This window comes from Pyxicephalus adspersus, chromosome 5 (assembly GCF_032062135.1).
Source record: "Pyxicephalus adspersus chromosome 5, UCB_Pads_2.0, whole genome shotgun sequence".
NCBI classification, from domain to species: domain Eukaryota; kingdom Metazoa; phylum Chordata; class Amphibia; order Anura; family Pyxicephalidae; genus Pyxicephalus; species Pyxicephalus adspersus.
In genome coordinates, this window is record NC_092862.1 from 32,499,770 (window position 1) to 32,525,954 (window position 26,185).

The 26,185-nt window shown below is 37.1% G+C and overlaps 2 protein-coding genes across 2 annotated transcripts; one reads left to right on the forward strand and one right to left on the reverse strand.

Annotated features, from left to right (window-relative positions):
• Positions 1 to 3,607: 3,607 nt before the first annotated feature.
• XKR9 (XK related 9) lies at positions 3,608 to 10,219 on the reverse strand. The gene is made up of 4 exons (XM_072411067.1): positions 10,128 to 10,219; positions 9,352 to 9,896; positions 7,671 to 7,873; positions 3,608 to 6,355 (listed from the first exon to the last, which is right to left on the reverse strand). Exons 2-4 carry the CDS (start codon positions 9,621 to 9,623, stop codon positions 5,715 to 5,717), a joined length of 1,116 nt encoding a protein of 371 aa, XP_072267168.1. The 5' UTR covers positions 9,624 to 9,896; positions 10,128 to 10,219; the 3' UTR covers positions 3,608 to 5,714.
• A 4,368-nt stretch (positions 10,220 to 14,587) lies between these two features.
• On the forward strand, positions 14,588 to 25,617 carry LACTB2 (lactamase beta 2). Its single transcript, XM_072411068.1, has 7 exons — positions 14,588 to 14,757; positions 15,555 to 15,718; positions 16,754 to 16,880; positions 19,270 to 19,448; positions 21,459 to 21,607; positions 22,409 to 22,490; positions 24,539 to 25,617. The coding sequence occupies exons 1-7, from the start codon at positions 14,633 to 14,635 to the stop codon at positions 24,580 to 24,582; spliced, it is 870 nt and encodes a 289-aa protein (XP_072267169.1). The 5' UTR covers positions 14,588 to 14,632; the 3' UTR covers positions 24,583 to 25,617.
• Positions 25,618 to 26,185: the final 568 nt, after the last annotated feature.

Sequence of the window (26,185 nt, forward strand, 5' to 3'; positions counted from 1 at the left end):
AACAATGCATTCCCTTTCATCATCTTACACCATACATTTATCTGTTTTATTTTCTCAATATGAATAAAATTATTCTGACACGCAAAAAGCCTTCCAGTCTGGTATATATTTTACTTTTGTCAGCCCATTCTTCACTGTCTATTTCCTGTCAGTAATAAAGCAGTTACATCTTCCTTTAAAGAAACATCCTAAAATGTTTCCATTGTAATCATCATCCAAGATATTTCTCCCACTTGAATAGTGAGTAACTCAGGTCTTTTTAAATTTGATTGTTGTGTCTTCATCACGGGCCAACCTTGTAAGTGTTAGAGACAGAACTACATTTGATAAACTAATTTCACATCAACACATCGCCAGGGATCTACTCTTAGACATATAATCTATGGTAAAATGATTACCTTTTCCTATGTGAAAGCCTTGAAGAGCAATCCATAGCATATGTATGTAAGGCTGCTTTTGGTACGTTTGTTAATATGATTTAGTGTGAAAGTGTGTTTGTGAATATTCTCCATTGCTGTCTTGTACTGGGATAAAGTTTATGTAAATGTACAAGGAAATGGTGTTAAAGAACCCTGCTGTGGCTGTATATGGAATATGATAGCTGCAGAATAGAAGAGTATTGGACAATCTCACATTGGGCCTGATTTATTAAAGCTCTCCAAGGCTGGAGAGGATACACTTTTATCAGTGAAGCTGGGTGATCAAGCAAACCTGGAATGGATATTTTCATTGCTAGCAAATGTTTTCTATCCTGGACCGAGTTCTTTCCTGGTTTGCAGGATCATGAAAGTGTATCCTCTCCAGCCTTGGACAACTTTAATAAATCAGGCCCAATGTTTGTATGACCACCGATTGGGTTGACAGACACCGCCATCATGGGGTTACAAGGGTTGGTAGGCTGAAAAGTTTGAATCAATTTATATTCAAATGTATTGATATAGTGCAGTTGATATACAGTATATGTGTATATGTTCTATAGCTCTCATTAAATCTTGAGAAAAGATTGCAAGAAATTTGTACACATCTCTAGTAAACTTAAAGGAAGGGGTAAATAAATCCAAACAAAACACATATATACTTAATGTATTACATGCAACGATCCCTTAACAAGCAAATCGACATTTAAGGTGGTTAATGTTTGCACCTTATATTGTCCAGTGAGATCCACGCTGGATGTGCTGCATTAGGTATATATGTGTTTTGTTAAGATTTATTGCACATTTGGTGATATGAAATTGGAACCGGGTGTTTAATCTGGTATTGTTGTTGCAACCTATGCAAGGAGTATTAGGACAGATATGATGACCAAATCAATATATATCCTGTATGAGAACACATCCTTCTGATGATGCTAAGTAGCGAAACGCGTAAAGGACTTTTATTTACCCAGTGAACAGTTGGCGTGCAGTGAGATGAGCACTTCACCCAATCTCACACTTGTGCAGTGCAAATTCACGTGATGTAGGCAGAAACTGGAAGACAAAAAAGAAGATGACGGCACCCGGCGCCAGGACGAAGCCGGATTCCAAGTCGGCATGCAACCCAATCCCGTAAAGCTCCAAGGCGATCAAAGGCTTTGTGGGAGATAAGGTAAATGAACTTTTTTTTTGTTTTAGTTTAGTTCAGCTTTTAGATTCATATGAAAAAAACATTTTATTTTAATTCTTCCTCATAACTAATAATAATGTATTTTGCTGAAATTGCAAAAGCTAACCAAAATGTCTTAATTTTCACTAAAATTTCAGTAACAAAAATACTCCCAATTTAAATCATTCCTGCTCTCGGGAAAATAACATATTATTATTATTATTATTATTATTAATATTATGTATATTATTATAATTATTAATAATAATAATAATAATAATAATATTTTACAAGTCATTTGTGTCATCATATGACAGAAACCCCTACAAGGAACAGTTGGATCATAATGTCAGTAATGAAAGGAACAAACATTCCTGGTTATATTGGGATGGTTCCCTCCCACCAAAATTCTTCTGTAATGGAAACTACCTTCTTTTGGGGAATCCCTTATCCTTGTAGTGATGATACCCTCCTACAGCCTGACAGCTGCAATTCCTATGTACACCATTACACTATCAGAGCAAGGGTAAATTGTATTGTCATCAGAATCATTCTGTACTCACAGCAACATAGTTTTATGCAGAAGTACTTTAATATTTACTTAACATGATTCATTGTGACAACTACACACTGACCTTTGCATTCCTTACAATATCTTCCAGTTCCTGTAAACTGGGATTACTTTAATAATTACAAAGGGCAAGTCTTAAACTAATCACACAGGCAAGTTCAGGCGTTTCTCAGCTTGATAAAATATTAAGGAGATCCCCACATAATTATGTTCTGAGCTCCAACAAATCAGTGACATACCTGTGTGTGTGAACCAAGCCAAGATGCCTGGAGAACGGGGATTCCCTGCTAGGAATTTAATGGGGTTTGGCCGGCCAACGGGTGATGAGTCTACCAGGGTCTACCAAATCCAGGGCTATCAGTTTTAGGGAGTTTTCAATTAATGAGTCTTTGAAAAACAGTAATATATTCAATTAAAACATGTAAACTATGTTACATATTTGTTGGCTTCATTTTAAATCATGAAGAACTGGCATCTATCTACTCTAGGAGTGGTATAACATGAACACAGTGTGCTAAACCAAAGGAACAGAACAGAAAGTCTCTAAAAGGCCATCATGCATAGGGAATATAGTAGTGGGTCTGTTGAGTCTTGGTATGTATCAGTAACTTTGAGTATCTGTCATTTTCTATGATTCTAAAACAGGCAAATGACATAGATCTCATAGTTCTCCAAGGTAATACTTTGGTGGACACAAAACGGGGGTCATACTTTTTTCCACAAAGTATGTCTACTTCTAACTGTTACTACCCTGGCGTTTAGTACCATTTTGAGTTGTTATAATGGATACAATTTATAACTGAAGAGATTAAACTGATTCATGGCTACAACATGAAGAAGATAAATGGCTAATGAAAAGTTAAAAAAGGATCTCAAAGCTGTCTACCTGTTCTGTAATGGATTATAGGAGGCTAATGTCAAGACTCAATCAGGTAGAGTTCATAGCTATACATAAAAATGTTTTAAATTTTTTTAATGAATGCATAACTGGATTCAGTTTTCATATCTACTTTATGTACAGCTTTAAGTGAGATCCCTTGTGTGTCATATTAATTATGTCACTGCCACACAGCCCACATTCCAGAAATATCTCACAATCACTAGTGTCAAAAAGTCATATGAACACTCATCATGATGAGTCACATCATATTTGTTGGATTGTAAAAGGTAATTTATTCTTATAATAAGGAGGAACACAACAAAAAAATAAATGAATTCATATTTATATAGATAACAAGGTATGAGCAGTAAGCTTTTTTTGTACTTCCTCCATTCAGCTTCCTCTTTATGCCTCTACCAGTGGTGAACAGAACATCTTAATGATTTTATAATTTGCAATGCACAATAACTGTCTGAAACAACTGTGATTAGGTTATTCAGTGTAACAGAGTACATGGAAGAGGTAACAAAAAGAAAAAAAAATGGTCTTGTATCTTTATTTTTCATAAATAAATATTTGTTACAAATAAACAAAAAAAATTTATACAGAGGTAAAGCTCAACTCTAATGATGAGTGAGAGAACATCAGAAGCTTCTCCCCTTGTGTCTTTTTATTGAAAGTCCACATGGAGAAAGAGAGAGAAGAGGAACAAATTACTGTCAGCTAAGTATTTGTATTATTTTAGGTATTCATATCTGTAAACTCGCTATCTTCAGCACAGCATTAGAGATCTTTTTCCATTGGTACTTGTATTCCCAAACCTTTTATAGACAATATGCACATAACACAAATGACAGAGCTCTGCATTTTCAAAAATTCAATTCAATTCAGAGCAAAGAAGGAACAGGCCCTGAACATAGAAATTGGACATGGAACATGGAATTTCCTATTTTTTGACAGAAACACAATTATTTTTGTTTATCCAGACCTGTCTAGGTGTGACATGCCGAGGAGGATTGTCCAACTCACAGGTCTTCGCATTTTATTTAAAATATGATTGCTAGCCTAAAAAAGAAGTGCAGTCAAAGGCCACGTTAGTGACTTGACTCTATGACGTTTCTATGTCTGGTTAGAGAAGAGACCCTTACCATGGAGTTAACAAATGTCCTTATTCTATTTTTGAAATTTGAGGACCATTCTGTGGAATTTCTCCTTTGACTCTCTTCTATAACAGTGTAACTGTTGACTTATAAAAAAAATACTCTCCATAATTTGCAGCTGTCACAATTAGAGTATTTAGATTTTCCTGTACAATCAGTAGCTAAAAATAAGATCTTGTTTATTGGTTTTGCTCTGTGTAGAGGAAAAATATGTTGAGGGTTTTCCAGGAACATTTGGTTTAACTTTCCATTTCTATTAAGCTGATTTTGGTTTGGCTACTAAAGGGGTTCATTGTCCCAGACAGGTTGTTAATATCTTTACTTACCAGCTATTTATTTGTGTTTGGTCTATTAAAATGATTCCTTCTGCAGTGCCTGTTTGTAAAGAATGGAAAGTGTGTACCCATTCAGTGTTTGTCATTGATATTCATTAACTCTCCATCCATCTTCTGTATACATTTTACTACATAGGTGGCAATCAACAAATTACAGAACTAAAAATAATACTTTTGAATCTAAAGTAGAGTGATTATCCTACAGTGCCAAACTGGAACTGGCAAACTAATAACCTAATATGGCTAATTGAAGGGACCATCATTCAAATGTGACCTATTCAGTCCAAATGGAAAAAAACAGATGCTGGAGTGGCACCATGGAGTTTGTGAATTCCCATGCCATAAGTGATACAAGTTAAAAGATACCATTGGGGGATTTCATCCTAACTCTTGTTCTATAAAAAAAAATTTTTTTTAAAAGTTTTAATGACTATAGTTGTTGGTAGAAATACCAATGTGGGAGGGAAAATCTTCCAAATGGGGGGGGGGGGTGACATGGGCAGCAATGATAACTTGTCAGAAGGTCAAACCCTTCCCAATTCTATTCCGAGCCAAAAAAAAATGCCCAGAGATATTCATATTTTTTTAAGTTATTCGAAAGGATTCAGTGCTGGGCTTTCATTGATGTTTAAAAGTCCATTGGCAGAATAGCCCCAACAGTGTTTACAATAGGTTGATCTTGGCTTTTAAGTTGAGTAATTGCTGTCTAAAGTTTAAATTACTTCTTGTAATTGTAATGTAGAATAGTGATTCTATAAACAATTTGCTAGATGGTGTGACCACAAAAAACATTGCATTATATGTGTGTTAGAGCAGAGGTCCCCAACCCCCAGTCTGCAGCTCATTAATGGGCTACAGCCATCTGACAGCTGGGCCGCGGCTCTGGTGCGGTGAAGGACTTACAGGCTAATAAACAAGTAGTTTGACGAAAATTCTGAGCTCAGCCTTTTACTTTAGCTTAGGCTTTAACTGCACCTGCAGCCATACAAAAGTGGGGTAAACATTTTAGGTAGTATCTCTCTTTGGCGGCTTTATTATTAAATTAAGTATATTATAGCTTCAAACTTCTGAAAAGCTCCAGGTTCTTCCAGATCAACAATAGCAAAAAAATGTAACTTTACTGGCCACATGTTTTTAAAGACTTGTACAATAACAAAATAAAATACAATAACAATCTTTTTTCAAGGCATGATAAATTGTTCTATTCTTCTTCTTTTTTTCATTGTGTGAGTAGGACCATCCATGGTATCCTCCATGTTTTGACCCAAATGTGGGAGGCTAGGATGAAAACATGCATAGTATAGAATCATAGAAATAAGTCCCAACCCCAGGGCAACAACTACAGCAATACTGAGTATTACAAATACTAAAGTGTTTGAAAAGCTAGGCTTGAGGTAAAAGCACAAAGCAAGGATTCCAGTAGTGGATAGAGCCCGAAAAACATAATAAATAGTAATCGGAACCAGAGTCCTTGATCCTTTTATATTGAAGAAGGTAAAAACCAGGATAATGCCCACTACAGCCCTGTACAAAAATTCCATCCTTTGAGTTCTGCAGAAATCAGTGTTTTTCTTCCAGGCCCAGAAAAAGCCAGAAAGGCTCATTAGAACCACCAGAATAGTAAAGAGGTAAGCATTGCAATTCAAGAGAATTACCATGCTGACAATCCAGGAGGTCAAGGTGAAAAATTTATACAATACATAGGAGAACATAGGAGCACCAATGCTGATTCCCTTCTTTCCTTGCAAGGATTTTCGTAAGGACATTTGATAATCAACAGTGGACCATGAGATACTGGTGACAGATACCAAGATGGATGCATCTGAAATCAAAGACAATCAGTTAGGGTTTATCTGTCAGCTGGAAATTCCTTCTCACTTGTATGTCACTAACAAAAATATCTATCTAACTATCTATCTATAGAGTGTCTCTGCAATAAAAATTTCCTGTTCTTATTCCTTTTAAAAACTCTACAAGTACAGAAAACCTGTTAAGTCCTATTGTATTGAGAGTGCAGAGTACTTGTTTGACTTAGGCTAATCATTCTGCATCTAAACAATACTATTTTAGAGTGGAACGGCATGAAGAGTAGAAAGACCTGTTACACAAATCAGTAGTAACTAGAAACAACTACATGTTTCCTTCAAGGAAGCTCTTTCTTCTTGTCTTTAAAGCATATACAGGCAAAGAACAAATCCACTCCCCAGTACTGACAAATAAGCCTCAATATTGCCATGTTTTTAAACATAAAATGTGCGTCTGGAATGAAAACTTGAATATCACATAATTCACTGTGGTCACCACCATTAAGAACACAAGTACAGCAGTTCATGTATACTCAAAAATTCAGTTTGTTTAAAAATAAATAAATAAAAAGGCTATGTACAGTGCAAGGATAGTGGGCAAAGTTTAGCAAATCCTAACAGCCATATATATATATATATATATATATATATATTCACATTCTACTAGTTCAGCCGAAGCAAAGTACTAAAGATGACTGTTGATATTGTATATTTACAAACCTCATTTCCAAAAAATGTTAGGGCACTTTCTAAAAATGCAATAAAAACTAAAATCTTGCTCTAATGCAATAAAAACTAAAAGTGCCCATGCCATTGTGGATCTGTATGTGAAAGCACCACTGATGTGGAGGCTTACATTGGAATTTTGGAGAGACATATGCTTCCATCAAGACAACATCTTTTCCCAGGACCTTTATATAAATCTAAGCAGAACAATGCCAGGTCTGATTCTGCACAAGTTACAAAAGTGTTGCTTCATAGAAATCCATCCATGTGCTTGACTAGCCTGCCTGCAGTCCAGATCTGCTTCCTACTGAAAATATCTTGAACATCATGAAATGAGAATCAGACCAAAATGACCACGGACTGTTGAGCAGCTCAAATCTTGTATAGAGCAGGAATGAACAAAAGTTCTACATGATAAACGCCAACAAATACTTTCCTTAGTGCAGAATGGTTTATTCTGTGTCCTTCTGCATGGTATAAGTTCAATGAATTACCAAACTACAGAGTTTAGTTTCTTTTTGATTTTTAAAAAGTGCCCAAAACTTTTTGGAAATGGGGTTTACATATTTTTTTAGTATGTGTTCCAAAATGTCTTTTTCTACATACATTGAAAAATGGTGATCTGCCCATGCTCTATCAGGATGTAGATCTGTAGAATAAGCTGTGGTGCACTCTCCAGATATGTTTTGAAGCACTTCAGCATACTCAGATCTGTCATAGCATCCACTGCTCTCTTCTTGGTCTCAGCACAATTCCTTTTCTTGGGGTCATAATTGACTTGAAATCCATATTTCAAAACAAACAAACATCTAGAAGAAAATAAAAAATATTTATATATATATATATATATATATACTGGATGTCACTGTAAATTGGTCACTGGGCAAACACAAGCAATTGATAGAAAAGATGGAGTAAGACATGGCAGACATTAAAACACAAGTAGCCAGCAACAAGTAAAAATTATTTCGATCTCAATGCTTTAATATTGTTGGGGCATCTTTTTATATTAGAGTGGAACTCCAGCCAAATTTGGATAGAGTGGGATGAGTTAGGACATTTCTCATCTTTTTACTGTGGTCTGAGGTTTCATTAGGAAGATTTTTCTACATCTACTAACCCAGGGACAATGTTTTACAATGTACCACACCACAGCCATGTGGAGTTAGTATACAGCAAACAGCAGGGCATACATAGTGTCCCAGTCACCTTGGTAGTCAATTTAATGCTCCTATAAATTATTAGTATGTAGTTAGGGGTCACATACACTAGTGGTCAAGAAATTAGCCTTATAAATTGTTGGTCATTAGTGACATGACATGAAGTGAATACACCTATCCAGATGAAGGTAACAAGCATTGACTTTGCCAGGTAGGGCTCAAATAGCCTCCAAACCTGGAATAGATTTCCTAAAGTTATTTTCTGTTTGTTAGCAAATGTTTTTAATTCTGGACCAGATCCATTCCAGATTTTCTAGATCACCCAGCATCACTGGGGAAAGTGTATTTTCTACAGCCCTGGAGAGCTTTCATAAATCAGGGCCACTATATCTACCTTCCCTGCTAATGCCTGATCACTACTTAAACAGCAAAGAGTAGGATTGACAAGAAATAATGCTTGACATATTTTCAAGCTGCATATCGATGAAACCATCTAATAGGGCCCTGGGCCAAGCAAATCATTTTGCCTGACTAGATTCTGGCCTGCAGGTTGTATGTTGAACAATCCTGATTTAAAACATACAGAGAAAAACATTTACACACTGATTGGTAGGACTATCAGAAACCTGCATACGTCTGATATTACATATTAATGTCAGAAGAACTAATTCACAGCAGTCTTTAGCTAAGATTATGACATTTGAATTTCCATAAAAACACAGACAAGCCAGCTGTGCACAGTTATTAGCAAATCTGTCAGCAGCAAGGTTTAGATAAAATCTTTTACAAATAATAGTTTCTGGTTTTCATAGACATTATTGCAACTAAAGCACAAAATGAAGTGCAAGAAAAGTGGTCACTATATCTTTTAAATATTCTATTTGCCTGTGCTTTTACCCAAGATTCACATGACTTACACCCAAGATTTATTAAAATCTTATGGGAATAATGAGTGAATAATGGGTAAAAAAATGTGCATCTTTTTTAAATCTTGATTAAAATATTGATCAATGGACAAATTTTTTGCATGCAACTGAGACAGTCTTAAAATAAATAGCAGCTGGGAAAAGTAGCACAGAGAATGGACCTCTATATTATGGTACAGACAAGAAACGTAACTAATTTACCTTACAAATATTCCAAGCAAAAAGACATGAAGAACAAAAACAACTTTCAGTTTCCCAGAACTGTCCTCGTGACAATCATCTTTAAACCACTTGTAACTAAATGCTTGTATTATCAGAGTGGAAACAAGAACAAAGAATATGGTCAGCAGGCCAAATACAAGGAGCCCTTCCTGGAAGTATTTGAATGTAATCCACAGATCTATTCCAATGTCAAATAAGAAGGAAAATGCTCCAAATATGGTCATGAAAAAGTTCCATTTTGTAAAGCTCATGGTCCAACATTCAGGAAGAATTGTTTCATGCCATTTTTTAGGAATCGCATAAATTTTTCTGAACTGAGTAATGTTTAACACAGTTTTTATTTTACAGGTCCATGATGTTTAAATTTAACTAATGTTGGGAATACTTTGATTAAATAACTTGCATATTTCTTTGCAGAAATGCTGGATCATGTTGGAGATCAGGTTTTTATGGTGAAATGGTTTTGGCACATCTTTGAACTTTCCATGCTCTGATGACAAAATGCTGCATAAGGTTTGGGCAGTCTGAAATAAAACAGAAATATATATTATTTTGTATCAAAGCTCTTAAAGTGTAAATAGTATCTTGTATATAAGCACTAAAGTGATGCTTCCAGCCTCTTGGCATACCGAAGGCCTCCGAGGCTGACAGTACATTACAATTGCACTGAACTTGACAGATGTTTGCCAAAATACTTAAATTAGAAGATTCACTTGTAGCTGTAAATCATAAAAAATTCAAAGTCGCACAATTACCCGGTGATTCTAAAACAGCTTTCTGCAATGGTGTGACAATGATGAATTTAAGACAGCATTATCACTCTGGTGTAACCTGTGCAGTGTGAAATAATGTTGCACATGGTATGGCTATCAGCTGAGTCAGAATTTTGTAGATTATTAATTAGCACTTGGCCACTCCTAGTCCTGCACACTGCTTTCTTGATACACAGTATTGCTGCTGTTGCGGAAAACACCCCAATTGTGATCTGCATGGGAGAGTGAGCATGTGATACACAAATAAAGATTTGGCTCAGTCCAAGTAGGTTAAGGAAGTTTTTTTTTACTTTTCTGAGGCTTGTGTATTATAAAGTAACTAGTATTCTTAATTGATAAACTTAGAGCCTTAGAAGATTTTTTAAGAAATTAAATGTCTCCACTGTTTTGAACATTAATGTGTATTCAAGCGTCCCTATGTGTATGGGAAACACCGTACACACCGTACCTGTCCAAGTGTTTTGTTTCCTATTTATGAATTTACTGGGTGCAAATGTGGGGATGTCTAGAAAACCGCATTGTTAAAGTGGAATTGATTGTCTACTTTTAAAAATGTTCAATCAGGCACGTCGTTATTGCAGAAAGGGACAAGCGATGTCCGTTCTGCAATATTTCTTTTTAACCCCCTGATCGCTCCAGGAAAGCATGTACAGCTTGGCTTTGGTTGCCAGAATACCCAGCTTCCCCTACGCCTGCTGGGAATAAATGAACTCCTTCACACCTACACAGGAGTAATTTCATTCTGGCACATCTGAAGATTGTATCCGGGAAGAGAAGAAGGAAGGTGGTGGTGGCACCCTGCAATGGTTTGGGGAAAGGAGAGTATACCAGGTTTAGTTCCACCAAAACTAGTAAACTGATACTCTGAGAACACCATATGCTGAGCCATGCTCAGTATTCCCAACTCCATCCATCTTTAAAAGAAATAAAAGGACACTGAAAAGAATCATGTAACAAGAGTCACCAACCCTACTCAGAAGCACAAAAGAGAGCTATAAGAAATTCAGTTTCAGCAGCTCATGAGTAATTCAGATTACATTATAATGATCCTCTAATTTGAGCACAGTTGCCCTCGAAAGATTTTACTCTTTGTCTGAAGCTTCTAATAATTTACAGGGAAACATAAATCTTATGTGAAAAAAGTGGACTGCAGTGTGCTTGTAAGTCAATCGGACAAACAGCATGTATTGCTTCCCTGATCTTTAGAAAACATCTAACATTGTCCATTCATAATGAAACTAGAATTGTTTTTATACTTTCAGGTTTATCTAACAGAACAGTGCAAGAAGTGAACTGCAAAGCGCCATATCCCAGAGCAGCCAATAGGAATAAATCATCTGCTACATTCAGTACATAGATACAGATTGATTTCTCCTATGACCTTTGCACTATTTATTGAATATTATGTTAAAGTACATTTATGCTCTTAAAATACTATTTATTAGCTATATATTGACTTAAGATATTATAGTCTTTTGATTTAAAGAATAATCCCTACAAGAAAGGTAAATGTCTCCCTACAGCAGTCTGTGAATACATTGAATAATGATTCACTTGGTATATAGTGATAGAAATACAGAATACAAATATAATTAGAGAGTTAAAGCAGAATACAACCGATGTGTCAAACTCTCATAAGAAGTTCTTACCTGGCAAGTTAATATGTGATCAGCAAAATAAATCATACATTCATAAGTAACATATTCGAATACTAGAGTGAAACTTACAGTGTGTCCTGAAGAAGAAGGGAGTGTATGCTGTGTACACTCATAACACAATGAAGGAAGTGCTGGGACAATGGGCAGGTCTTTCTGCTTTCATTTGGCATTGACAATCTCTCAGGTAACTGCTTGGAGGAAAGGTGAAACCTCTAACACTGCTAGAAAACACAAGAACTCAAATAAGAAAATATTCCAGAACCAGAATAGTAAAGTTATTTTTACAACTGTCCAGATCTTTATGTCTTCAATCAATTTATAACCGAACAAAATACATAACATGGTGACCAGGGAAAGATCTCAATTTTTTATAATTTTTAAATTATCTGCATTTCATGATGATTGGAAAAATAACCTGAAAATTCCTGAAGGCAGATGGATTCATCTAGTTGCCAGTTTCTGGTGCAGTTTTAGCATTGTATAGGAAGTGAAGTAACCAAATACACAATCCAGTCCATAATTTGGGATGTGCTGATAGATAAATAAAATCATTTTTATTAGTTGTTAAATGGTTATGGAACATAAAGATCCTGAAACAAGTCTAGTTTCTGCTATCATGGTTTTAAAGTAGAACTATCAGTGAAAAAAAAAACGTTGTAGGTGTAAAGCTGTCAATCCCTCCGCAATCCTAGTCCAGTCCAGTCTGTCCTGTGCCGTACCGACTTTTTTCCTTGTTCGGGTGTGGGAGTGGGCACCGGGAGCTACCATCTTCTTCCTGGTTCTTTTTTCTACATCACCTGATCTTACACTGGGCATGCACAAGATTGGGTGATGCACCTTCTGGAAAGTTTTTAAAAATCTGTTGATCTCACTGCATCAGAGGAAAGTCCCTTCTGTGCATGCCTAAGTAGGGGCATGTGCACAAGGAGCAGCTCGCAGCGCCCTGGGATATGTGACACATGTATATCAGGAGCCTGTAGGTTTGCTTTTCCGTCTTTACGCCGCTGCAGTAAAGACAGAAGGGGAAGTCTCCCTTTTAAATTAAAAAACAAAATATATGTGTATATATATATTATTTTTTTTTTAAACATATTTTTTCAATAAATAGAAGGATTATCCAAACTTTTATATACAGGTAGTCTCTGAGTTAAGGACATCCCACATATGAACGACTCCTAGATATGAACGGAGCTTCCCTGCTCACTCGTGTGCAGGACGGAGGCTTGATGGGTGCCGGTTTGCATGACTTGCTAAAGAAATCTTTTGCTAAACACAGCTGAAGTTATGGGTGATCTTAAAGCCAAGCTGATCTGTAACATCTTGTAACTCTTTAATGACCAGTTGTTTCTTTTTGCATATCAAAGCACAGATGCAGAAGTTAATAAATGTCTAGGCTCCATGAAGTTTTTTTTTTTTGCTTTGTTTTTCAATAACTCACAGTGAGGATTTTATACAGTAACTGACACCACGCTGCCTAATAATATGTTGAGACAAACATCTGTCCTAATTGCATTTATTAAAATAATGTAACTGTTCCACCTTATATACAAATTCAACTTAAAGCGTACCTAAGCTCAAAAATTTCACTTTACATAAAAGTAGACAACCCTTTTATGCAAGGTAAAAATTCTGATTATTGTCAAAAAAAAAATTAAAAAAAAAGGGTGCAGCACCATCCCCTAATCCCCAATGAATGGGAGCACAAAGCCTCCTGAGATACCTACGTCATGCATCCCAGGAGGCTCTTGGGTGCTCCTTCTGCGCATGCCCAAGCACCTTTTCGCACAAAGAGAAAAATGTGTTTTTTTCCATCAAACGTCACCTGATCTCGCACCTAGGTCGGGTGATGTAGGATGAAGAACCCGGAAGAAGAGATGAAGATGACAGCGCCCAGAGCGCCGGGTCCGGGACGACCTGAAGCCCCATGCAAGATACCTCCGGATGTATCGGACTGCCCTGAGTGATTGAAGGTAAGTGAATTCTTTTGGCACTTTTCAGTTTAGTTAAGAGCAAACCTACAGTCCCTGTCTCGTATGTAACCTGGGGGACTACCTGTAAAGTAAAAAATGTGGTGATAGGTCCACTTTAAGCCATTTTTTGGGGGTGCACATTTTTGAAGCTCCTTTTATAGAACCATTTCTAATGTAATTGCATTCATTGAAATTATTGTTTTTGAAAACAACTGGAAAATGTTAGATTTATTTTAAGTTTATGTCATGGCAGCAATGGACAAATGCAAAGGCGAGATAGCATTAAATATCAGACAGGGACTCTAGGGGGGTAATTCACACTGGCTGTGAGCGTGTGGTGCGTTTATCGATTCCTCGCGTCAGGAAACGCTGCTGCTTGGGGAGACGCCATGGCAGCCCCATGAGGAATGAATGGGGGTAAGTAGAACCATTACTGAACCAGTACCGCTCACTGCCACATGCAGGTTCTTTTTGAATGCTTCCCGCTATGCTGTGCCAGTGTTCAAGCAGCAGCTCCTGGAAAGAGGAAGCAGTAAACGCACCGCAACCTCACGGCCAATGTAAATTTAGCATTAGTGACCAAAAAAATAAAATAGACTCATGCTATCCTCAGCTGAGGGATAATGTTATAATTTGTTATGTTCAGCTCTGTTTTATAAACATATAATGTTCTTCTATAGTCTGCAGGGAGACATCTCTATGTAATCCCCACACACCATCCTGCTGGAGCTCAACCTGACAACCAGCTGATCCCAGCACTGACATGGTGACCACGTGACCCGCCTGCCAGCCGGAGACCCCGCCCCCTGCCCTGGGAGCCGCCATTTGCCCGTAGTCCTGGGCTGTCATTGTGTGCAGTATGGCGCTGTCCTCTCTGCCCCGTGTGGAGCAGTTATCATCCCGGGTGATCCGTGTATTAGGGTGTAACCCGGGCCCCATGACACTACAGGGCACTAACACTTACCTGGTCGGCACGGGGCGAAGGTAAACAGATTGGAGTTGTTATGGTCGGGAGTGCGCCCCTAGCGGCCACTGTGGGTAATGTATGTCATAGTATATTGGTAAGCAGGACACTGAGCACCTGTAGAGCTTCTGTATGTGAGGGACTACAAGTATCAGCATGGCCGGGAGACCTGTCCTAAATATAGATATATGCCTGGCTCCATTTATTGTATGTTGTGTTATTACTGAATGTGTGAGGGTGCAATACAGTGTACAGGATGGAGGGTGGTGGGGTAGTTAGTGAATTTGTACCCCCCTGCCCCCCCCCCCCCCAACTCTGCACTGTGCTAATGGTCTAGTTACAGATCCAGGGGCCCTACTATTCAAGACAAACTTCGGAACATGAGAGGTCTGCCCTTTAAATCACAACTCCTTTGAACAATAGAGCCCCTCCACTTTTTTTCAGTATCCTAAATTCACATCAGGAACCCCCAGGCACCCGGTAGTGGGGCCCTTCAGTAGCTCTCCTGCTGCTCACAGGTCCAAGATGCCGGTCCAGGCTGAGCCCTCTGCCACCCATTACTATGACATTGATGGAGGGTACAGGACAGGTGGCAGAGCTGGATGCGGTGTATTGGCCAATAATGGATATCATGTAAAGCGTATTCATGACTGTAGAACAGAATGTTACATGTGGTCCATACTTCATGTAAATGCCGGATTTGTTGCTGTAATATTTTGCTTTCTATTGAGATTTTCAATAATCTTGAGTACTTTGCAGTAATGCAGCAAGTGATGTGTAATATTTTATTATAATATCTGGCTTTTTGTTTGTGCAGGAGAATACTGATAGACACCGGAGAGCCTTCTGTCCCAGAATATATCAGTAATCTGAAACAAGTACTTAATAAATCCAGCACAGCAATCCAGGAAATAATAGTGACCCACTGGCACCATGACCATTGTGGTGGTATAACAGATATATGCAGAGATATTATAAATGGTAGGTACAAAGTCTTTCCTAAATATGTGTTGTGTAGCTAAAGCCTAAGGGGCTCAGAGTATTGAGCATTAGAATCCCTGCCAGGTTCATATTGTTGTTTGTGTCTTTAAAGCGGAACTAAGCCCAGGCCATTCCACTATTCCCATGCATCTTCTCTTCTTCTTCCTTCTTAAGATCTTCTGCCATCTTGATTGGCTGTGCTGGGGTGATGTAACTCCTGCACAGGCACATGCAAGTTCATATTAGATTGTAAGCTCTTCGGGGCAGGGTCCTCTCCTCCTGTGTCACTGTCTGTATCTGTCTGTCATTTGCAACCCCTATTTAATGTGCAGCACTGTGTATTATGTTGGCGCTATATAAATCCTGTTTAATAATAACAATTCCCAGCACGAGGGAAGCAAAGCCTGGATTGTCGGGCAACCACCGCTGAGCTGCACATGCGCAATCTTCCTATTGTGTCCTCCAGACACGGAATGAACTGATGTTTTACTAATGGAACACAGATGGTAAAGAACTGATAGGGACATCATCCCTTATGTATTCAGTACCGCTGTGTTAAACTACATTTAGCCACCCCCTAAGGAACAATGGGTTTGTTCATTTAACTATTTTTTTTCAGGCATTTCCTTGAGGTAAATGTTGGAGGAGCTCCTGTGGTGCCTGGTAGCTGTAAATGCCATGAATTTAAGCTGTAGTCCAAAGTTATATAAGAAAAAATTCACTTTCCCTAAAACTTTATAAAGCTGCTGCACAAGCCAGTATAATGTAATATTACATTGATCTTAAGACTCCATTCTTCATCTTCTGTCATTTTCTAATACTTCCAAAAAATGTAAATCTTACAAACTTCCAATAATGTCATCTGGAGATATTTATACTGGGAGAGTTCAGGTTCTGGACATGTAACTAGTGCAAGCGCATACATTATATCTCTTGAAATGATGCAGGGAAATTTTTTGTTTTCTTAGATGTGTTATAGAAAAGACCTTATAAAAAAGACCTTTCAAGAAACTCAATAATATATTCTCTCTTCAGACTCTGACCTCTGCGTTAGTAAACTACCGAGGAATCCGCACATAGAAGAGGTCATTGGCACTGGAGAACAAAAGTACAAATATCTAAAAGATGGAGATACGATAACGACAGAGGGAGCTACACTCAAGTAAGGGCATTAACATTTACAAGGTAACAATTAACTATTTCCCCTGCAGTAAGAACAAGGAGTGGATTTGTCTTCTTCAGAGTCTTCCTCCAATATTATATACACCTACAGGTAATATGGAGAGTTGGCAGTGACCATCACTGGAACAGACTGGCTAAGACTAAGACAGCAATACAAACACTGTCAGAAGTTCTTATACCTCTGTCCACCTTATGCAAGTGTAAGATACAAATCCAAAGCCACAAAGTATAAGCTACGAGTCCTAGCTTCCACATGGCTTTGGACTTTAATGTTGAGAAGTATCAGTGCATGTTCAGAGCTTGGTTTATTTCAGGCTTTTGTAAGTGTTTTTACAGCCTGCTAACGCTCTGGAAAGCCTTGTAAAAATATGTTTAAATGGAAATGAATTGGTGTTTTTTTGTGCGGGCTTTAGGCTTTTACAAGCATTTGTTATAAAAGCTTCATGCAGCTTATAGGGTTGTTTTGCAGTCCAAACATCTCCATAGATTTGCAAATGCCTTTAAAAGCATGTATAGGCTTTTGCAAACGCAAGTCTAGCTGTACAGAGAAGGCTTCTGGGAGCGTTGAACAGCCACGTTTTTCAGATGCAGGTCTGTACATACCCTTAGTAATAAATAGGTCAAATAAGATTAAGACATTTATCAGAGGCATCATTTCAGATATACAAAACCAGAGTCTTAAGGGCACTGCAGAAATACCAATGCTTTAGAACAAAAAGAATACTGTTTATATTTGTGGGCCTTGTTGTAACAGCTTTGAAACTTTGAGAAAAAACTGTTTCTTTGGCTATAACTGCTGAAAAAAGCTGAAAGAGTTCTGTTTTGGAGAGTCCAGATATTTGAGCAAAGTTCATTTAGCAAAGAAAGCTCCATAAAACTGCACATTTTTTTTTCTTGACTACAGTCAAGCAGCACAGCAAAGTGTACTGGAGAATATATAGCACTTTCTGTTTTCCATGAAATATACTGCTGTATCTATAAGACAAAGCAGTTTTATGGAACTGAAAAGAGCAGAGGACATTATGCAAAAGACAATAATTGTATACGTTTTGTACCTTTTTTTCACTCAGATGTCTTGGTAGCTCAACTCCAGACATGTATTGCAACAAACCAGAGTTGGTTGCAGTCAGGCCAATTAACCACCTGGGCGTTTTACTGATGTCTGGATTTCTGTACCAAAAGCGGTACACTGTTTTTCATGAATATTTTTTTTTAATTGTAGACCTGTAACTTACAGAAATATGTCTGAACAAGGGTCTAGTAGATATCCTGAATATAATAAAGTTTGAAACACACAATCATGTAAAAAAAAATTAACTTTAATAAAAAAATTAAATAAAAAACACAAAAATCAGCTTAAACAAGAATACATAAATAAATCAAAAATACTGAAAGTGCAATAATTTGGTATACTGTGTAGTAATATATTTTTCTAAAACACCTCCCTAGTGTGGTAAATTTTAAAACAGAGTCCAACGTCGCATACCTATAGACAAAACCACATAAATATATTTTGTATTATTTTGTATTGGATTGGATACAGGACTTTGTATTGAATCCAATACAAAATATTTGAATTTCCCGCTACGACCCCTGTCGATGGACGTATGCACTGACATCATCGGCAATCGCAGAGGGACGCGTACACGAACGCCGGGTGTTCTAATTCTTTCCACACTTCCATGCAAAAAGAAAAAAAAACATTTTTTGCATGGAAATTTATTTTAGATTGTAGGCTATAATTCTTAGGCATAACTCACCGAAATATATCCAAAATTTAATAAATGTAATAATAAACTTTAAAAAAAAAATGTATAAAACATTATAAAAAAAAATCTTTAAAAAAAAAAATAGTGTGTAATGTAACTGTACAGTAGCTTATATAATATATATATATAATACAATTATATATATTATATATAAAGATTTCTTTGTATTGGATTTAATACAGCTTTTCTGTATAGAGTTCAATACAAAGGTATTTGAATTTCCCGCCCCGCCTCCCGCCTGCACCGACGCTTGCAGCGACGTCACCGGGAAACCCCGGAAATCGTCACTGCACACGCCGGATGAAGACAGAAGAGGACAGACGTCTCCGGAGGAGCTGCGGGGACAAGGTTAGTATTTTTTTTCTGTTGTAACCTGATTGTCATACAATGTTGTATGAGAATCGCATTGCACTGTAACGCGTGTTTATATTTTTAGCTACCCCGCGCCTGGTTCGGGGTAAACGATAGTAGCAAGTTTTCTTACCTCGAACCAGACGCAGGCTAACCGCCCAGGGGGTTAAAAGAATGTCTAAGTGTTAGAAATTGTATTTTGCAACTTTTTAAGTTCACCTACATAGGTTTTTCTTTTTTTCTTCACAGGGTCCTATATACACCTGGACATACAGATGATCACATGGCACTAGTGTTATTGGAAGAAAATGCAATCTTCAGTGGAGACTGTATTCTGGGAGAGGGAACGGCAGTATTTGAGGAGCTGTATGATTACATGAAGTCCTTAGAAAAGCTATTGGGAGTTAAGGCTGACAAAATATACCCAGGTATCTGTATCGTGCAGTCAGGTGCAGTATAATATGAGGTATTTATAACTGTAAAGTCTCAAACATACATCAAACTAAAAAATTGCAGGTGGGCAGTTTCTTGATTGCAGAAGTAACAGGTGAAGTCTCTTCTGCTTTTAGATTACGCTTGTCTGTCTTTGCTCTGTTGCGGGAGCCATTGTCTTCATCTGTTCCTTATTTGGGTTCACATGAATGCACATGGGAATTAATTCATCTTCCTGGGCTGCTGGGATACCTGGCATGATACACTGAGCTGCTCATAGATCAGCAAACAAGATTGCAAACAGGCAGTTAAGTATGTTTAATTGCATAAGGGGCATTGCTTGTCCCTTCTGCAATAAAACACTCACTTCTCACTTTTTTCATCGTGAAACTATAGTTCCAAATAAAACTTTTTATGCAGAGAAGGGTTAAAACATGTAAAAAGTTATTTCTGCTGTCTGTATCCACACCTATTACTATCTCTGTTTGTCTTGCAGGCAGTTGTCATCAGGGCCAATTTGGCCCCTTGCATACAATTGCATTGCAGCAATACACTAATGTGACTTGGTGTGATGCAGTGCCATTTATTATTAATGGTGCCCTAATGCACCTTCTTTACACACTTGAATTGAAGTTCAAAACACACTGCCGTGACTTCCAGTGTGCTGTGTTCCTGAAAACGCAGTTGATCAGATTTTCCATGCCTTGGGTGGCCCATTCAAATGAATGAGCTGTCCTATTGCAAACTACATTCATAATCTAAGTTTAAATGTGGCATAGCTTGCATTATTATGAACTTACTAACACAGTACTAACAAAAAGCACTGATATGATTCGGGTTCAACAGTATGGGGAAATCCAGATTTTGTCCTCAGAACAGTAAAGGAGGGGAAATGTATCAGTGAGGTTAATTTTCCTGGTGACAATGAAGAGGGGATTTTTCTTTTATCCAGATACATTCTCTGTTACCTCCCCTTGAGTCCAAGGTACAGAAAATTAACGCCATTCTCACTGGCACATAGAAACCTAATAGAGGTTCTAATACTTACCTCCTCCTTAAAAAAAAAATAAAAAACATGTTTTTGCTTTAGATATACAGTACTTTAACTTGAAGCCATGTTAACAGATCTGCTGACATGTAATAAAAAGGCCTGATCTCTGTTGAAAGGAAAATCCTTTTCAACAGAGCTTATGGGTTCAACTGTCTAGGTTTTAGTTGCTATGACTAGCACTAAAATTTAATTCTTCTGTTACTTTTTATACCCAGTAGGAATATCGACTCAGCTTAAATTTACCATTTGAGTACTGGTCCACTTTATTAATAAATTTTTGTATAGTGACCTTTTTTTTTGCTAGTGACATAACTATGAACTTTGTAAAGCACTACATAATATGTCGGTGCTATATAAAACTTGTGCAATTATAATGCTAGAAACAAGACTTTCATGCTGGGGATTTTTCTTTATCTCCAGATTAAGCCATGCCTACTTGGTTTCATTTAGGAAGTGGGTGCTGAATGCCTAATTCTTTTAAACTCTAAACAAAATCATAATTCTTACAGTGGGGGATACAGACTGAAATACAGTAATTATTTCAGTTTGCATTATTTTATTCAGGCTTTGTACAACAGCTTTAGTTTGAACAAATAGATCATGAAGGAATACATTTTACCCCAAGCCAAGTGCCCCATCAACAAGCTGATGTAAATATGACAATACAAGACCATGATGTAATGGCCTAGAATAAAAGTATTTTTTCAATATGTAGGACACAATGGTCAGAAATGTACTTTAAAACTTCCATAACACAGTGTAACGCAGCAGTACACTTTAGCACTTACAGGATAAGAGGTCTTCATTGGGTCTGCCCTCTTTTTATTTTCCACCAAAATGTAATTTTCTGTCCAGTGTCATATCAATAAATATGACAAATTTAAAATAAATAACTTTTCTGTGTCAGGTCAGTATGTACCTTTATATTTGTATCACAATTGGTCTTCCCCTGCAGGTCACGGCCCTGTGATTCAAGAGGCAAGAGACAAAATTCGGGAGTATATTACCCACAGACTGGCTAGAGAACAACAAATTCTGCAAGTTTTACAAGATAACTCTGGGAAATCACTGACTGCCATGGAACTTGTTAAAATAGTGTACAAGGTACTTTATTGCATTGTATATTATTTAGAAAAGTCATAATGTGATTGAAGAATTGTAACAGTGCAGTGTTATATGGCACATACAAACAAAACTGATGCACTATTTTAAATGACATATACTGTCAATTCATTACAATAATTATAGAGTGAGGAAGCATTAAGTACTGACATTGTTTTATCCTCTTACTAATGTATTCAATATATTTCTAGAAAACCTGTATCAAGGGAAATATTAGGGCTGACTCTGGCTTGAGTAGTTTGAGTCACTTTGGTGAAGGCAAATTGAAGTCACAAACCCTGATCTGCATATCTCTTGTATATCTGTGCTCTGGCGGTACTAAGGTACTAGAATATGACAGTATTGTAAAAGAAAAGGTTAGTACAGGGAGCCTTCATTTTAGGTCATTGTACTGGTTTTATTTAACTTCCAGTGCTTCCTATATGTTTAGAGAGGATCTCTTCCCCAAAAGTCACCTTAACATACTGGGCCTGATTTGTGTTCTTTAAGACTGTAGAGGTTTACTATTGCGATTAGTAAACATTAGAAAATGTTTTCAATCCTGGACCAAATTCATTTGCTAGATCACCAAGTCTTAGAGAACCTTAATAAACCATCGTTTTCTTTTTTTCTTTTTTAAATAGCCTGCTTAGTTGTCAAATAATGCACCAACTTGTTGAAACCACTAGAGGGCTGATTCTGCTTGTGTTTGATTTGCAGCCATTCAGCCACCATTACTTGTGCTATGTTTTCTATGATCAGATCAGATGTTCAGTGCTAATACAGTTTACATTTTTCCCACAGGATACTCCGGAATATTTACATGCAGCTGCAGAAGTCAACCTTACACATCATTTACAGAAGCTAAAGCGGGAAGGAAAGATAGGTGAGTTTAATCTGTGCTAATAGAATAGCTATTGTTTTGACTTTTTAGATTTAATATAGGAAAGTTACTTTTAATCAAAAGTCTTGTGATGCGCACAGCAAAAGTTGCTAAAAAAAAATTACAGAACACTTAATATTTAAATAATTCAGAGTATGTATGCAGGAAATTCTTACTGATGTGGCTGTTATATTGAATGTAAATTTACAGGAAACATTTTTTTATTTAATAATGCACAGCACAAATCTATCAGAGCAGTACCAGAGTCTGACCGCACTGCCCCAGCCTTAAGGCACACCTTCTCCCTATCGCTGGGTTTTTAACCAATATCCTAATCTTATTGCCATAAAATTGCACAAGAGTATGGGTTGGACTGAGCCTTATATATGGAAATTTCACTTTTATATATTGGGATAACAGATTTTTTTTTATACTGCCTATTAACAGGCTGACCTGGGGAACCATCAAGTATTCGTTCAGACAGACATGTAAACTGTTCAAATGATTTCAGTGTTACTAAAATTCTTTAGCATACCACAAACTTGTAGTTTAGCATGATAGAAAAGAGAAAGCCTTAAAAGTGTATCACAATCTTTCTTTAGCTTTGAATATACATACATGACATGAGATCATGATTATAAGTTCTGGCCTTCAAATAAAATGAGCAGAAAATACTACTGTCACCCTGTCTCAATAGCATGTGGATGAGAAAATCCATAGGAAGGGGCATTTATTTCCTACCCAAAATCATTGACACAGGTATGACTGTGGAGTCTGTAAACCACCTCTAGACATAACAGGTTTTCAAAGTAATTTTATATTCTCTCCTCCTGTGTCACTGTCTGTATCTGTCTGTCATTTACAACCCCATGTAATGTAAATTGCTGCGTAATATGTTATCGCTTTGTAAATACTGTTGATTATTAATAATACACACGACTTGCCTGAACAGTCCGTGGGGACCTTAAAGTTAGAAGAGGTGCCATTGTTGTCCTTGAGAAATACTCTTTTCCAGGATGTCTCTAAATTTAGATGTAAGTTCTTTTGAGTCACAGACCTGGAATAATTGCAGAAAAGTGTAAGACGCCTTTATCTTTTAAATCCCAATCAGCATGACAGTCAGGGAACTAGCATTCTCAAAAGAAAGTTTAGCAATGAGTCCAAAATCTCTCATCTCAGAGTTCCTTTAATGAAGTTATTTTACTGACCTTTTCAGTAAACCATTCCGAGATTGTACACTAAAGGTCCTGCCACAAGGTGTCTGCTATTATTTTTTGGCTGGGTATGCAATTTATCTTCTATACCTTAACACCTTTCTGCCCCACAATCTGTAAATGATCATCCTCCAGCACGATTCACCATAAGCATGCAAAATCAGAGAGGTAAAAATTACACTAAACTAGGCTCAGAACTTCACCAACTCACCCTAATGAAGAAAGTGATCTGTCAAGTGAATCCACAACCTTTCTGTTCCTTCTGTTACATTGGGCCTCATTTTTAACTCATTTAAAACTGTAGAAAATAGACTGTTATAGCTTAACCTGGGTGATCCAGAAAACTTGCAATAGATTTCTTGTCAATTTCCTGGTTTGCAAATGTTTTCTGTCCTGGACCAGATAAATTCCAGGTTTGCTTAACCACCCAGGTTATCCCATGATAGCCAGTGTTGAAGAGCTTTAAAAAATTAGGCCCATTGTGTTGGTAAAGTAAAAAAAAAAAAAAGTTCAATTGTAGTCATTCGTCTCTCGAATGGAAGGATTCATGAATGACGTCGGACGGCTTGCTGAGGCAAGAATCATCTGGCATGTATACATAGCCTTAGCAGTAAAATATAAATGAATCCAATAGTGTCATAATATTGATGTTTGCTTCACATAACCTAATTCAAAAATAAATCATCCCCCCCATCCCAAGCTAAACAATACCTATTACTATACAAATACACTTATTTCGCCATCTCATTATTTTAGCTGGGTGTTCACTATGGTGCTCTGGGCATCATTCTGTATATTTTAGAGATTTCATTCCTTGTCATGCATGTTTATTTGCAGTACAAGAACAAGGTCCTGCAATCCAGTGGAAAAGTAATTTGTGATCATGAATCAAGGAAACGTTGAATAAGAGCGAGAAGAACACTGTATGGGATGATCAAGGAATATGCAATAAGATGCCTTGTGGAAAATCACAGCAGAACAATGAAACCTTCCAAATTATTATGTTTGTACCTGTAATTTTATCAATTGCACTAAATTTTATTTTTAATTTGGATCTTTTTGTAATACTCAAAAAAGTAAGTGATTTTTACAAATCCCATTTAACGCATTGCTATACACCAAATAGGCTCCTATCAGACCTAGCACTGCCCCTGGGGTGCACATCATGTTCTTTTGTCATTATTGAATGTCAGACATATCCATTGGTTAGGAAGTCTCATTTAAAAGTACTTATCAAATAAAGTATTGAAATCTGGCAAAGTTATTCTGTACTATCATATACACAGCTCATAATTTTTTTATGTATATAACTGTGGTCTGTTAGTACTGGAATCATGTGTTCCTTTTCTGCTAGGTAATGATGAGCAAGGTGTTTGTATGTCGTTTCAGTCAATGTTCTCCCTAGGCCGTTGTGCAGTGGGCATGTTCTGCTAGTGTGTTGCAGAATTCCTAGGTGTTGAGCCACTGACCACATAACCTTACCACACAACTGTCCTACTGCCAATAAATAGGAATAAACCAGTGGCCAACCCCCTTGGCTGGTATGATTGCATGTAACATGTACCACCTTAGCTTGCTGCTGCCTGCTTCTCTCTTTACATTTAGCGTATTGCTCTTACACCTTCTGACTATACCTAGTGAGCACAGCTACAGTTCTCAATCACAGCCAAATTGGCTTTATCCATTATTCTGCTTCCTAATCAACTCATTATGAGCATTGTGTACATTTGTCTGTTGCTGTTATTTACATACTTTAGCATTTTGGTAATGCTTTGAAATTCATAAGCAGTGCTAGAAGTTTGTCTTTTATTTGCATAGATACATACCTACTTAAAATATATTAGGTTATAAATAACACTAGTTAGTTAACTTGTTTGAAGAAAAACAGATTTTTCCTAATAAATGTTTTTCTGAGACTGATGTTGTCATGTTGAGCTTGACTAAATGACCATAGAACACAAAACGAAATGGAAACTATGGTGGTGCTTAAACATTTGTGGACACTTTAAAATGTTCTATATGTTGATATAAATGTGACCTGGGACATCATCAAGTGGATGAAGAAAATCCACTTCATACACAAATGAAACAAGAAATATTTTATTTGGCCATGTATATACAACATATCTTTGTACAGAAAAAGAAAGTGAGCTGTTAAGATTATCATATAACTTGAAGGTGAAATCAAAGTCTTGTGTTTTCAATCAATGGGATGACAATCTTGTGTGAGTTGGAGACCCTATTTTATTTAAATAACAGGCATACAGCAAATCCTGATCACACATTCTATACATTTATGGATGTGTATCATGGCTCGAACAAAGGAGGCGACTGAGGATTTCAAGTAAAAAAAGAGTTGATGGTTCCCATGAAGCTGGATAAATCTCAAGACCATCTTTAAAGAGTTTGAGCTTCACCAATCAACTGGCAGGCAGATTGACCATGATTTATTAAAGCTCTCCAAGGCTGGAGAGGATACACTTT